The 12,171-nt window shown below is 56.6% G+C and overlaps 1 protein-coding gene across 1 annotated transcript in view; it reads right to left on the minus strand.

Annotated features, from left to right (window-relative positions):
* The window catches only part of PLXND1 (plexin D1), a gene marked incomplete at its 5' end in the record, with an annotated part of 54,915 nt that overhangs the window by 13,839 nt on the left and 28,905 nt on the right, over positions 1-12,171 (minus strand). The window contains 12 exons of the mRNA XM_034657254.1: positions 2,341-2,455; positions 3,325-3,474; positions 3,565-3,828; positions 4,015-4,105; positions 4,189-4,356; positions 5,000-5,139; positions 5,232-5,331; positions 6,188-6,339; positions 7,168-7,322; positions 8,297-8,390; positions 8,610-8,699; positions 11,130-11,231. Coding sequence (XP_034513145.1) covers positions 2,341-2,455; positions 3,325-3,474; positions 3,565-3,828; positions 4,015-4,105; positions 4,189-4,356; positions 5,000-5,139; positions 5,232-5,331; positions 6,188-6,339; positions 7,168-7,322; positions 8,297-8,390; positions 8,610-8,699; positions 11,130-11,231 — 1,621 coding nt within the window. The remainder of the gene's footprint in view (positions 1-2,340; positions 2,456-3,324; positions 3,475-3,564; positions 3,829-4,014; positions 4,106-4,188; positions 4,357-4,999; positions 5,140-5,231; positions 5,332-6,187; positions 6,340-7,167; positions 7,323-8,296; positions 8,391-8,609; positions 8,700-11,129; positions 11,232-12,171) is intronic.

Below are 12,171 nucleotides of genomic sequence, written 5' to 3' on the forward strand. Positions count from 1 at the left end.
TGGACATCGGTCTTAGCAGTATTTTTTTGGATCTGTCTCCTCAGGCAAGAGGAACAGAAGCAAAAATAAACAAATGGGACTACATCAAACTATAAAGCTTTTGGACGGTGAAGGAAACCATCCATAAAACAAAAAGGCAACTTCCTAAATAAATGAAAGACAATACTGGCACACAATATATCCAATAAAATGTTGATATCCAAAATATATAAAGACTCATACAACTAAAAAAACAAAAAACAAACAATCTGATTAACAAATGGGCAGAGGACCTAAATAGACATTTTTCCAAAGAAAACATGCAGATGGCCAACAGACACATGAAAAGATGCTCAGCATCACTAATCATCAGGGAAATGCAGATCACAACCACAACGGGATATCACTTCACACCTGTCAGAATGGCTGGTATCAAAATTACAAGAAATAACACGTGTTGGTGAGGCTGTGGAGGAAAGGGAACCCTGGTAAACTACTGGTGGGCACGTAAATTGATGCAGCCATCATACTGTGGAAAACAGTATGGAGGTTCCTCAAAGATTAAAAATGCAACTGTCCTAGGACCCAGCAATTCCACTTCTGGGTACTTGTCTGAAGAAAATGAAATGACTAATTCAAAAAGATACATGCATCCATCTGTTCACTGCAGCATTATTTACAACAGCCAAGACATAAGCAACCCAAGGGTCCATGGATAGATGAATGGATAAAGAAGATGCCGTGTATAGATACAATGAAATGCTACTCAGCCCTGAAAAAGAATGAAATCTTGCCATTTGTGACAACATGGATGGACCTAGAGGGTATTATGCCATGAAGTCCAACAGAGAAAGACAAATGCTATGTGATTTCACTTATATTTGAAATCTAAAACCAAACAAACCAACAAAACAAAACAGAAACAGACTCATAGATACAGAGAACAATCTTGTGGTTGACAGAGGGGAGGAGTGTGGGGGATTGGATGAAATAGGTAAAGGGGATTACGAGGTATAAACTTCTACTTATAAAATAAATAAGCCTCGGGGACCTATTGTACAACATAGGGAATATAGTCAATAACATTGTAATATCTTTGTAAGGTGACAGAAGGTAACTCTATAAAAATACTGAATCACTATGTTGTGTACCTGAAACTAATATAATATTGTATGTCAACTATAATTCAATAAAAAATAGGGGAAAACAGTGACTTTCCCTGGGTGAGAGAATTAATGAATGATTGCTGTTTTCTTTCTTTTTTTTTTTAATCATTTTCAATTCTTTCCACAATGACCAGGTGTTAACTTGTGAAACATTTAAAAGATCAAAAAACTATGAAACATTTAAAAGATTACACAGCAGTATTATATTAACTTTCTGGGGTGGGGAAGGGGGAAATACACACACACACACACACACACACACACACACACACAGCCGACCCCTGAACAACTGCATTTGAACGGTGCGGGTCCATTTGGATGCAGATTTTTTAAAAATAAATACAGTAAAAACTGTAAATGTATTTTTTCTTCCTTATGATTCTCTTTTAAGATTTTTAAAAATTTATTTATTGGGGGGGGGATGACAGTGCACACACACGAGTGGGGGGAAGGAGCAGAGGGCAACGGAGAAGTAGATTCCCGGCTGAGCAGGGAGCCCGATGCGGGGCTCCATCCCAGGACCCTGGGATCATGACCTGAGCTGAAGGCAGATGCTTAACCGACTGAGCCACCCAGGCGCCCCTCTTCCTTATGATTTTCTTGATAACATTTTCTCTTCTCTAGCTTACTTTATTGTAAGAATGCAGTACGTAATATGTAGAACATACAAAAAATATGTGTTGATTGTTTATGTTATCAGTCAGGCTTCCAGTCAACAGGAAGCTACCAGTAGTTAAATTTTGGGGGAATCAAAACTTATACATGGACTTCTGACTGTGCGGGGGTCAGCGCCCCTAACCCCACGTTGTTCAAAGATCAACTGTATCAACTTCATAACCACTATTTTAATAGTGGGATAGCCTACCAAATATGTAGGTTGATCTTCCCTGAACAACCTTCTTTTAAGTTCCCTCAGTAGCTCCTTATTGCCCAGAGGACAAGGTTCCAAGTTCCTCTGCCAGGAACTCAGGGCCCCGCAGCCTGGACACAGCACGTCCCCCAGCATCTACCCCCTTCCGCCCACGTGAGCCATAGCCAGGGCACACCTGTCAGTGAGTGACCCACCACCAGGCCTTCGCTCAAGCTGTGTCCCCAGCCCATCATGACTTTTCTCCCATCTGCCAGTCTTCGGAGGGGCTGGGACCAGGTGGGGCAGGTCTGCCCTCCCAGGCGTCATGAGTGAAGGGCTCCTTACCAACCACAGAGAGCAGCAGCAGGACACTGCAGATGACGATGGACACAATGATGGCCGTCTCGCTGCCCCCCAGCTGCAGCGTGGCGATGGTCTGGTTGAAGTTCCCTACCTGGATCTGTGTGGAGGTGGGGGGAGGGGGCTATAGCTTCCCCGGACTTGTACCTTGGCTCCTCTCCTCACTAGCTGTGGGGTCCTGGGCAAGCCACCTAACCTCTCTGAACCTCAGATGCCACATCTATTACAGAGATAACCACGCCCACCTCCTAGGGATGCCCTGGGGATGCCCTGAGGGCTAAATGAGAGGCTGCTTGGCAGGCCTGGCCGAGAGAGGGGACACAGTACAGGGGGCTGTGTTTATTATTGCAGCCTGTGAGGAGCGATGGAGAAGCCAGAGGCAGGGCAGTTCACAGGGCCAGGCTGCTGTCACAGCCAGTACCTGGAGGGCTGTTCAAGGACCCGGGGAGCAGCCAAAGTCTGAGGATTCAGAGGGCATAACTGGGACTGGGGTGTGGGTGAATGGGAGTTTTCCCGGTCAGAGTTTGCCCATGCTGGGCAGCATGAGCTGCCTAGGAGGGAGGGAGCTCCCCATCCCAGGAGGCATGCAAGCAGGTACAGCATAGAAAAGGTCCCACTTCTGGGCCCTCTCTGCTCTCCTCCTGTTTCCCTCCCCTCTGTGACCCTGCGTGGTGACTGGCAACCCAGACTCTGGGGGGAGCATCAGGTGGAGCGGGGGCAACTGCTTATGGTCTCTGAAAGTCCAGCCCCGCAGACCTGTCCGGGGCTGATCACTGACCTGGAGCAGGTCACTAAGTTCTTGGGTCTCATCTGTCAAGCGGGCATGTAAAGCTCCGCTTTGCTCCCCTTGCCTCATCCACTGAGCACGAAAATGCTTAGCTCTGACATGCAGGGAAGGGGAGGCACTCAGGCAGATGGGGCAGGGCCGGGGGCCAGGCCGCCTCCACCTGGGGCGCCCCGTTCACTCACCGTGATGGGCAACTGGCCCTCGGCTGTGCCCAGGGACTCGTTGACCGAGCAGTGGATGACTCTATCCGAGACAATCTGGATGTCACAGGCCACTTGGCCTATCTTGATCCGGTACTCGTGGCTCTCGAGCCCCAGGCTGTCCTGCTCCTTCTGCGGGAGCAGAGCGGGGGCGCTTGCCGAGGTCCACGGCGGAGCCCGGCCCCACTCATGCCCCCCACCCCGGCACCCGCTGGCACTCACGTGGATGACCAGGGTGAGGGGCTCCCCGGGGTGGTGCTTGATCCACTTCTCCCTCTTGGCCGTGGAGAACTGCGGGTCGGGGAGGTAGTCCAGGCGGAACCTGCTGCCCCGCCGCACCTCCTCGGGCTCCAGCAGCTCCTCGGCCACGGCCACCTCGTCAGCGTAGGCCCGCCCGTTGATGAAGAAGTCCACGGGTGCCGAGGCATTGCTCAGGGCCCCCGGGGACGGGCAGGTGATGAGGGTGGAGTTGAGAACCTTGCAGAGCTGGTAGGGGAGGGCCAGGGCCGAGGTTGGGGATGGAAAGACAGATCCGGAGAAGTGGGGAGAGATGATTGAGTTTCAGGAGACAGAAAGAGTGAGAGACAGAGATAGGGGAGATGTGGCAGGGTGAGGGCTGGTCAATCAGGGTACGGGCTGCCCCCTACCCGCCGCGGCCCCTTGCCCCCTCACCGTGGGCTCCCGGCCGATGTGGTGCACGGCCATGGACACATTCTGCACCATGTGGAAACGCTCGCCAGCCACCGTGATGGTCCTGCCGCCACTATGGGAGACAGCAAGCCCCATCAGCCCACCTGCAGCCCCAGAGAGCGAGCTCAGCCGGGGGGACCGGGTCTGGGGTCTCACCTGACGGGGCTGCGGCGGGGACTGATGGCTGTGATGACCGGGTTCTGCATGTACTGGAAGGTGAGGTTGCTACGCACGCAGCCCCGGCGCTCGAAGCGCACGCACACAGACACAGGGGCTGGCAGGGCGCCCTCAGGCATCGTGCAGGCGATGCTGGTGTCCGTGCGCCTGCGGAAGGGCAGGGACATCGTCAGCACGGCCCCCCCTCCCCGGTCACTCCTGCCTGCCCCGTCGCCCAGGGCGCAAGCCCGCGCACTCGGCCTGGGTGCCAGGCCTCCTCAACGCCCGTCCTTCCCCGTTTTCTGCCCCATCCCACATCATCCAAGAAGCCTTCCCAGAGCTCCTCTCTCAATGGTCACCCCTGCTGAGGAGTGGCTCCGAGAATGAGGGTGGAGACTGTGCTGCGCTCTTCTTGGTATCCGCAGCAATGCCCATCCTTGGGGCCTGGTACGCGCTAAGTGCATAATAAAGACAGAGGCATTTCACCAAGAGGTTGCAGACCACACCCCTGCCAGCAAACACACCCCTGGGCCAGCCAGAGGATCTCAGAATGTGTACAAACATCACCATTTCACTGCAACTGTCACTTATGAAGCGCCTACTGTATGCCAGGCACAGAGTACTACTCACAACTACTGTTCTTACCAGATGAGGAAACTGAGGCTCAGAGAGGGAGAGGGGCTTGGCCAAAGGGACAGAACCAGTGAGGACCCGAGTAACGCTTGGTGCAAGGATGTCCCTCCACTCCTTTAGCCCCTCAGCCCTCCAGTTGCCCGGGGCTGGAAGAGGTGGCCCAGGCCCAGGGGCTTACACGAGCTCTGTGCAGGGCTCTGTGTCATTCACCAGGACTTGGAGCTCGGAGCCCACATGAAGGTCGCTCCCATGGATTGTGATCCTGGTGCCCCCGGCCTTGGGGCCCTTGTCAGGCTCCAGGAATTGGACCAAGGGCAGCTGTGGGCAGAAAGACAGGTGGTCAGGCCTCAGGCTATCCCCCAGCAGTGTGCCTGGTGGGCTGGGCGGAAGGTGGGCGCGTCCTCCCTTACCACATAGGAGAAGCGCTCCCGTGACTTGCCCTCCTTAGAGGCGTTCACGGTCACCACGTCTGAGAACGTCCCTGGGGCTGGCCCTGTGGCGCACACAATCCTGGGGGGAGGCAGCTTTGGTCAGCAGAGCAGCCGGAGGGTCTCAGGGGCTGGGTATTCTCCCTTGAGTAATGCCCCCCAGGATACCCTGAGGGTGTGTGAGCTCCCCACGCTTGCACTCAGATACCCACCCCTCCCACTCACAGCTGGGGCTGCCATGTGGCCAGGACACCCAACAGCATCACCCACATCAAAATACTGATCAGTTGGAAAACAGGGTCACCCTGATGCCAGGCTCTTCCTCAGGACTACCCCCACCCCATGACTTTCCACAGTTCTGCAATTATATGGAAAAGGGGCTGGCTAAGATGGTCTCTTTGGACCTGAACATTCTCCAACCATGAGAACATTGGCTAGGCTGGTAGCTGGTAGACTGATGGCCTTCCTGCAGCCGGACTTACAGCCCCCGCAAAAGGAAATCCAGCTCACTCCTGACTTTTCTAGAGCCCCTCTGGGCCAGGTCCCACAGCTGTAGGCCCAGACCTTTGTACCACACCAGCAGCCCCACACTTTGTTAATTGCAAGGTTTTCACTGTTGTTGTTGCTTTGTTTGGTTTTTTTATCAGCGCAAGGCTTCTGTGGAAGTGGAGCTGGTCTAGGGGAACATGGGAGGGAACATGGGAACTTGAAGGCTAAAGGGGAGTGGCCAGAGCAGAAAAGGGCAGGACACACAGGGAGGGGGAATGGCTTGAGCAAGGTCCAGGAGACCTGGCGGTGGGCCATTTCTGGGGAGCAGCAGGCCACCGAGGAGGGTGGAACGGCCGAGGGGAGAGGGGAGGGCAGAGCTGTGGCTGGCGCTGTTGGGCGCGGGTCACTAGAGGTCATTCAGAACCATCCCGGGACTGCCCACTACTCACTCCTCTGACACCGTGTATCTGTCAGCCAGGGGCTCACAGGCCACGCTGCCAATCCACACGCCATGGGCCACGTCACTAAGCCGCCGGCCTAGGTTCCTGCCTCGGATGGTCAACAGGGTCCCGCCGTCCAAGGGGCCACTCAGGGGCTCGATCTGCCGGGTGACAGAGGATGAATGACGTTCTGAGGCTGGCCCGTCAGCAGCTTCCCCCCTCCCCCACTACTTCACGCACCCAGGAGGAGGCAGGACCACGGCCACCTGCTGCTTAGAAGGTTCTGGCTCTGACAGGGCTGGGACCACTGCTCATTTGACAGGTCCCTGGGGCTGCCGGTGAGGGTGTGCGTGCGGGTAACTGCTCCCACATGGGTGTGGGGATGTGAGTGTGCATGCACAAAGTCAATGATACTTTGGGGGGGTATCCTGGGGACAGTGAGGTCCGCTCCCAGTGGCCATGTCTGACCACGTGATCTCGCACCCCGGCCACAGCTAAGTGGCACCCGACCCAGGCTAAGTCAATGACAATCCCTTCCTAAGACTTTCTTCCCTAAGACCGGGGCTTGGTGGTTATTGCCAACCTCCGTTACCACCCTATCGGCAAGGTTTCCCTGACCTCACTATAAAAACTAGACCCGAGCCCTAGCATCTCTCCCACCCAGCCTCCCCTCTTTGCTCTATTTTTCTCCACAGCACTTACCATCTTCTATATGTAAATTATTTATTTCCTTACTTATTACTGCCCATCCTCCTCTCCTACGACCCCATTAGCTCCGTGTTGAGGGTGCTACTGTGCTGCGCTCATGGCTGCGTCTCTGGCGCGGAGGGGGCCCGGCCCCCAGCACGTGCTGGGGAGGTACTGCTGCACGCACACGCCCTGTCGTGTGGAGCACACGAGCCACAGGTCTGAGGGCCCGTGCGGGCTGCCGTGTGTGTTGCACAGGTAGGCACGTGGGTACGACGGGCCTCCATGGTGGGGGTGCTTACCGCGCGGATCTCGGGGGCAGGGCAGGTGCCAGGCAGCGGCTGCAGGGGCCCCCGCAGGCGGCAGCTGTCAGTCCACACGCACAGGTGTCCCAGGTCCTCCCGACCCAGGCACTGAGAACAGTCGGGGCTGCCCATGGCGCAGTTGTAGACCTCCACTGGGAGAGACACGGAGGCAGCATGGGTCAGCAACCCCCGGCCATGACCACGGTGCCTTCTGCACCCACCCTCGCACTGTGGCGTCCCTCCCAGAGGTGAGTCCTGGCTCTCCAAGCCCTCCAGGGCCTGCGCTCAGCACAGTGCAGCCACAGCCTTATTAAAATCATCTGTCCTCACCATGATTCGATTGGGGGGAGCTCTTTACTAGCCCCATTTGACAGATAAGAGACTGAGGCTCAGAGGGGAGGAACAGCTTGCCTAATGTCACACAGCCTGTGAATGGCAGGGCTGGGATTCACAGCCAGGCCTGAGTGGGACTGTTTACCCCCCAGCGGGGCTCCAGGATCCTGGGGAACCACTGAGCAATGTGGGCTCTGTGGGCACCAGGGCCTCAGACCCTCAGAATGGCCCAAAAGGAGTACAGGGAGGGTTCTTCAGGGCCTTGGGTATGGAGTCTCTCTGCGGCCTTCATGGTGGGGATGTGGGGGGCCCCCATGTCCATCAGGGATATACGAGACTCCCCATGGACAGGCTCTTGGGGAACTGATTCAATGCATGTAGGAACAGTAAGGACACCAGCCACCATTTGGGGGTGCTAACTATGTCCCAGACACAAGTGTAAGGTTTGCGTGCAACACCTCAGCAAATCCTCACCAAGCCTTCCCTGAAAGGGCCTGTGCCTCCTGTCACGGGGGACGATGAGGCTCAGAAAGGGAAGGCTAAGCAAGGGCCCGCAGCTGCACAGCCAACAGCACAGAGCTGTCTGGCCCGGAGTAGCTGCTCGGTGAATAAGCACTGAGCCAGGGACCAGGTACGGATCAGCAAGGCTAGGATCTGAGAACCTGGGTGTTAGGGAACGATAGGATGGGACACCTGTGACTGTGCAGCGAGCACTGGTTGAGTCCCCCAAGGTAGAGTCCCACCCATGAAGGCGGAATCCCCTTGGCCATATGGGGTAGATGGGGGCCCATACCTGTCATGGGGTCAGGGCTGTCCAAGAATCGGGCTGGCTGCCCCTTTAGTTGGAGGCTGAGTGGAAAGATCTGGCTCTTCTGGGTCGTGTGCAGCTGCAAAAAGACAAGAAAGAGCATGAGGGTCATGGGTGGTGTCGGGGTCTCTGCTGGGGGAAGGGATGGATGTCATGGAGAGAGAAGAGGGCAGGGCTGCTGAGGATGGGGGGATCCAAAGGAGGAAGGGAATAGGTGGGAAGGAAGGAGCTCAGCATCTGGACTTGTGCAGGCCTTCCCCGCCCCCCCGCCCCCCCGCACTGGGGCCACGCCACTCACCACCACCTGGTTGCAGTGTACCGTGGATTCATTCACCCATATGGCTTCAAAGATCTCCTCTGGCCCAAAGCTACATTCTAGGGCTTCACCCTGGGGGACATGGGGGTGTTGAGAAGTGTCAGATCAGCACTCATTACCCTCTACCTCCGTCAGCAGCACATCATGGCCTATTGCCCTGAGAAGTGGGCTGAGTCCTACTTCCAGACCCCTACCCACCCCCCGCAGAATGCCCTTCCCGGCCTTCATGTCCAATGTTTGAGGGAAACAAGGAGTACACGAAATCCTAGAACTTTGGCTTGTTCTCTCCATGCCACCAAAAACCTCACCAACATCCCCCAGTGGCCTAAACCAATGGCCTTTTACTCAGCTCATAAAGTCCTGACTCTTCAGCATGCCTGGCCTTCAAGGTTCATCCCAGTGAGCCTCCACCTGTTCTTTGAACCTTACAGCCCCTACTCTGTCCCACAGACCGACGCCCAAGCCATAGCAGGACACTCTTTGACACGGCACAGGTTTGTCCTGCCCCCGGGCCTTTGCCCGGTCCATTCCTCCTACCCAAACAACTTGTCTCCCCGTTAACCACCCAGCAAAACTCAACACAGCCTTCAGAATCCAGTTCAAATGCTCCATGTTCCAAAGACTTCCCAGACCCTCCCTTTACATCAGGTGGGCACCCCTCATTAGATCATTCGTTCATTTAGCAGGGGGTGGGTGCATGTTAGGGGCTCTAGGAAGTTCCTAAAGCCTGCCCCCACCCTGTATGTTGAGGACCACCCTTATCCCCCTGCCCAGTCTCTGTTTACACTGGTCTCCCTGCCCCCTGGGGAGGGTTGGGGTTGGGTCTAGGCACCTGCGACACCTCCAAGGCCGTGGGTGGCAGAGAATGAGCTCAGTTTGAATCCTCCACTCTGCTGCTTCCTAGCTGTGCAGCCCTGTGCTAGTGGCTGTCCTCTCTGAGCCTTCTCTACTCCTAAACTTGGCGGTAAAAACAGGCTTCCCGACTCTGTAGGGTTGCTGGGGAAACGGGAAATCACGTCTCTTTAGCCGGCTGCACACCGTGGGTAAGTAATATATGCTTACTGTTAGTATACAGGAGGTGCTCGATACATGTTTGTTGACTAAATAAACAGGGCGCGACTCCCCAGCCTCATCTTGCCCAGCACAGGCCTCTGGGGAACAGTATCGATAAATATTTGCTGACTGAAAACACTCAGGTTCCATGTGTGTTAGGCCAGCCTCGTGGCAGGACTTCCTGTTTATGTCCCTGTTGTTAGCAGATGTGACACCCTGAGGAGAACACAGGTCAGCACCCCCCTCCCCCTCCCGCTTGCCCCCCTCCCCCTTCACTTTGAAACTAACATGGGAAGGTGGCTGTTGAGCTCTGAGCTCAGGCATCAGGCTCCCCAAGGGGTAGGCTCAGCAAACAGGGTTGCTGCAGAGCCCAGGCAGGGGGCTCTGCCCGCCCTTCCCTCTGTGTTCTGGAAGCAGGACCAGGGCCAGGAGGGCCAGGAGCACTCAGGCACGCTGAGGGCAGACACGTGTCCCCCACATTCCACAACTGGGAAGCAGCAGCCAGGATCCAAACGCCAGGCTCCTGTCACCCCAGGAAGCAGCACTGCCCTCCACACCAGCCCAGGCCCCTTCGTGCTCCGGAGGCTCTGTCCCAACCGCTGCAGGGTGGAGTCAGAGGGCGAGGGCACCTGCCCCTCGCAGAGCTCCAGCCCCAGCCACGAGGCTGCCTGACACATCCCAGATGCCCAGCACGTGGCCCCCACGTGTGACAGCTGTCATAGGCCTCCGCTCCCCCTTGGAAGCAACAGATGGTGACTCCCTAGGAGGTGGGGAGGGGGATGGCTGGCACAATTCCAGAACTCGTCAACGCTTCCCACCCAAGACATCCTCCCAGGAGGGACCCAGAAAGGAGCCGCATCTCCTCCTCCCCATGCGGGGGTGGGGAGGTGAAGGCAGATTGCAGGGAGGAGCACTGTCTCCGGAGTCCAGGGCTAAGATGCAAGTCCAGCCCTATGTCATGTACACCTACTTCCCCTTTCTAGACATTCCCCATCTAGACAATGGGGAATGGGGCCGCACAGGGCATTCTTCAGGTAAGACAGGTCAGCCCTGAACTGTGGAAGTGTGTCCAGAATCACAATTCAGCCTAGGGGCGGGGCGGGAGGACATGGACCAGGCTACCCGTGGGCTGCAGCCCAGCTCTGCCAGGAGAGCATCAGAGGGTAGGAGAGTCTGGGGCTCCCGGCCAAAGCATTTCCATCCACAGCGGGTCCTGGCCAGAGTTACCCAGCAGCTGTCAGCAGCCTGCTGTCCCTTGGGCTGGGCCCTCACCACCCACTTCTCTCCTCCAGCCCCTGCAACCACACTGGGGTTTTCTCAAACAGAACCTGGAAACTTAGAGACACAAAACCAAAGGCTGCATGGAGGGCCCAGAGCGTGGGTCCCCATCCAGGATGGCATGCTCCCCAGCCTTCCGCCCGCGCCCACCTGGGCCTGGCCCCCACCTACCTGGAAGGCAACATTGGCCAGATGCACTGGGATGCTCCGTGAGCTGCCTGTGGGCATGGGTGCAAGGGGTGAGGGCAAAATCTGGGGGCAGTCCTGCGGGCTCTGCAGTCAAAACACAAGGAGGCGAGGGTGACGCGGGAGCATTTCAGAAGGGGTGGGACTCACGGCCACGGCAGCCTGCCTCCCCACGGAGACGCCTGCCGGCCTGCGCAGTCAAAAACACCAGGAATAAAATCACGACGGCCGCCGCCACCAAAGGCGACGTGCGCAGCGTCTCCCACACACCATCTCATTTGACCCTCAAGACAAACCTCTGGGCAGAAGGCTTTATTGGCCCCATTTTACGGATGAGGAAACTGAGGCACAAAGTGATGAAATAAGCTGCCCAGTGATGGACGCAGTGCCCCCGTGGCTGCTCCGGGGGCATGCCTTGCCGAGGAGGTCAGGAGGCTGGGGCTGAGGGCTGGCCCCCTCCCCATCTCTGGGCCTCATCTTTCCCAGCTATAAAATGAGGGGCTGCACCCACTCTCTGAGACTCGGCTTCCAGGCTGACACACGTTACATGATTCAGCAAAAAGAAACTCCAGACTTCTGGATGGTCCATGGGACACGGGCTCTGAGGACCTTGGTGCCACCGGGCTCCACACCCCTCCCCACTTCCACAGGCAAGAGTCACAGCCCCCAGGCAGAGGCGCCAGCCCCCAGAGTCCTGGGGCAGGCCTGGGCATCAGCATTCCCACGTTGGCGGTATGGCCACTGAGGCCTGATGCAGTAGGGGCTACTTCAGAAAAGGAAGGGAGGGAGGGAGGGCGGGCAGGCAAGAACCCTAGGCTCAGAAACATGGTGATATACCCAGGTCAGAGGGCGGGGCTGGTCTTTGAACTCCCACTGTCTACCTGCCAGGCCAGAAACAGGCCTGAACCCGAGGCCTCGGGCGAGGCGCGGAGACCAGGGGCAGGCCTGGGCCCACCCTGCCACCTTAGTGACCTCTCTGAGCTCTAAGTCCCACCCTGCACTAGGCTCTTCAGACCTGAGGGCCCTG

This window comes from Ailuropoda melanoleuca, chromosome 4, assembly GCF_002007445.2.
Source record: "Ailuropoda melanoleuca isolate Jingjing chromosome 4, ASM200744v2, whole genome shotgun sequence".
In the NCBI taxonomy this organism is placed as follows: Eukaryota; Metazoa; Chordata; class Mammalia; order Carnivora; family Ursidae; genus Ailuropoda; species Ailuropoda melanoleuca.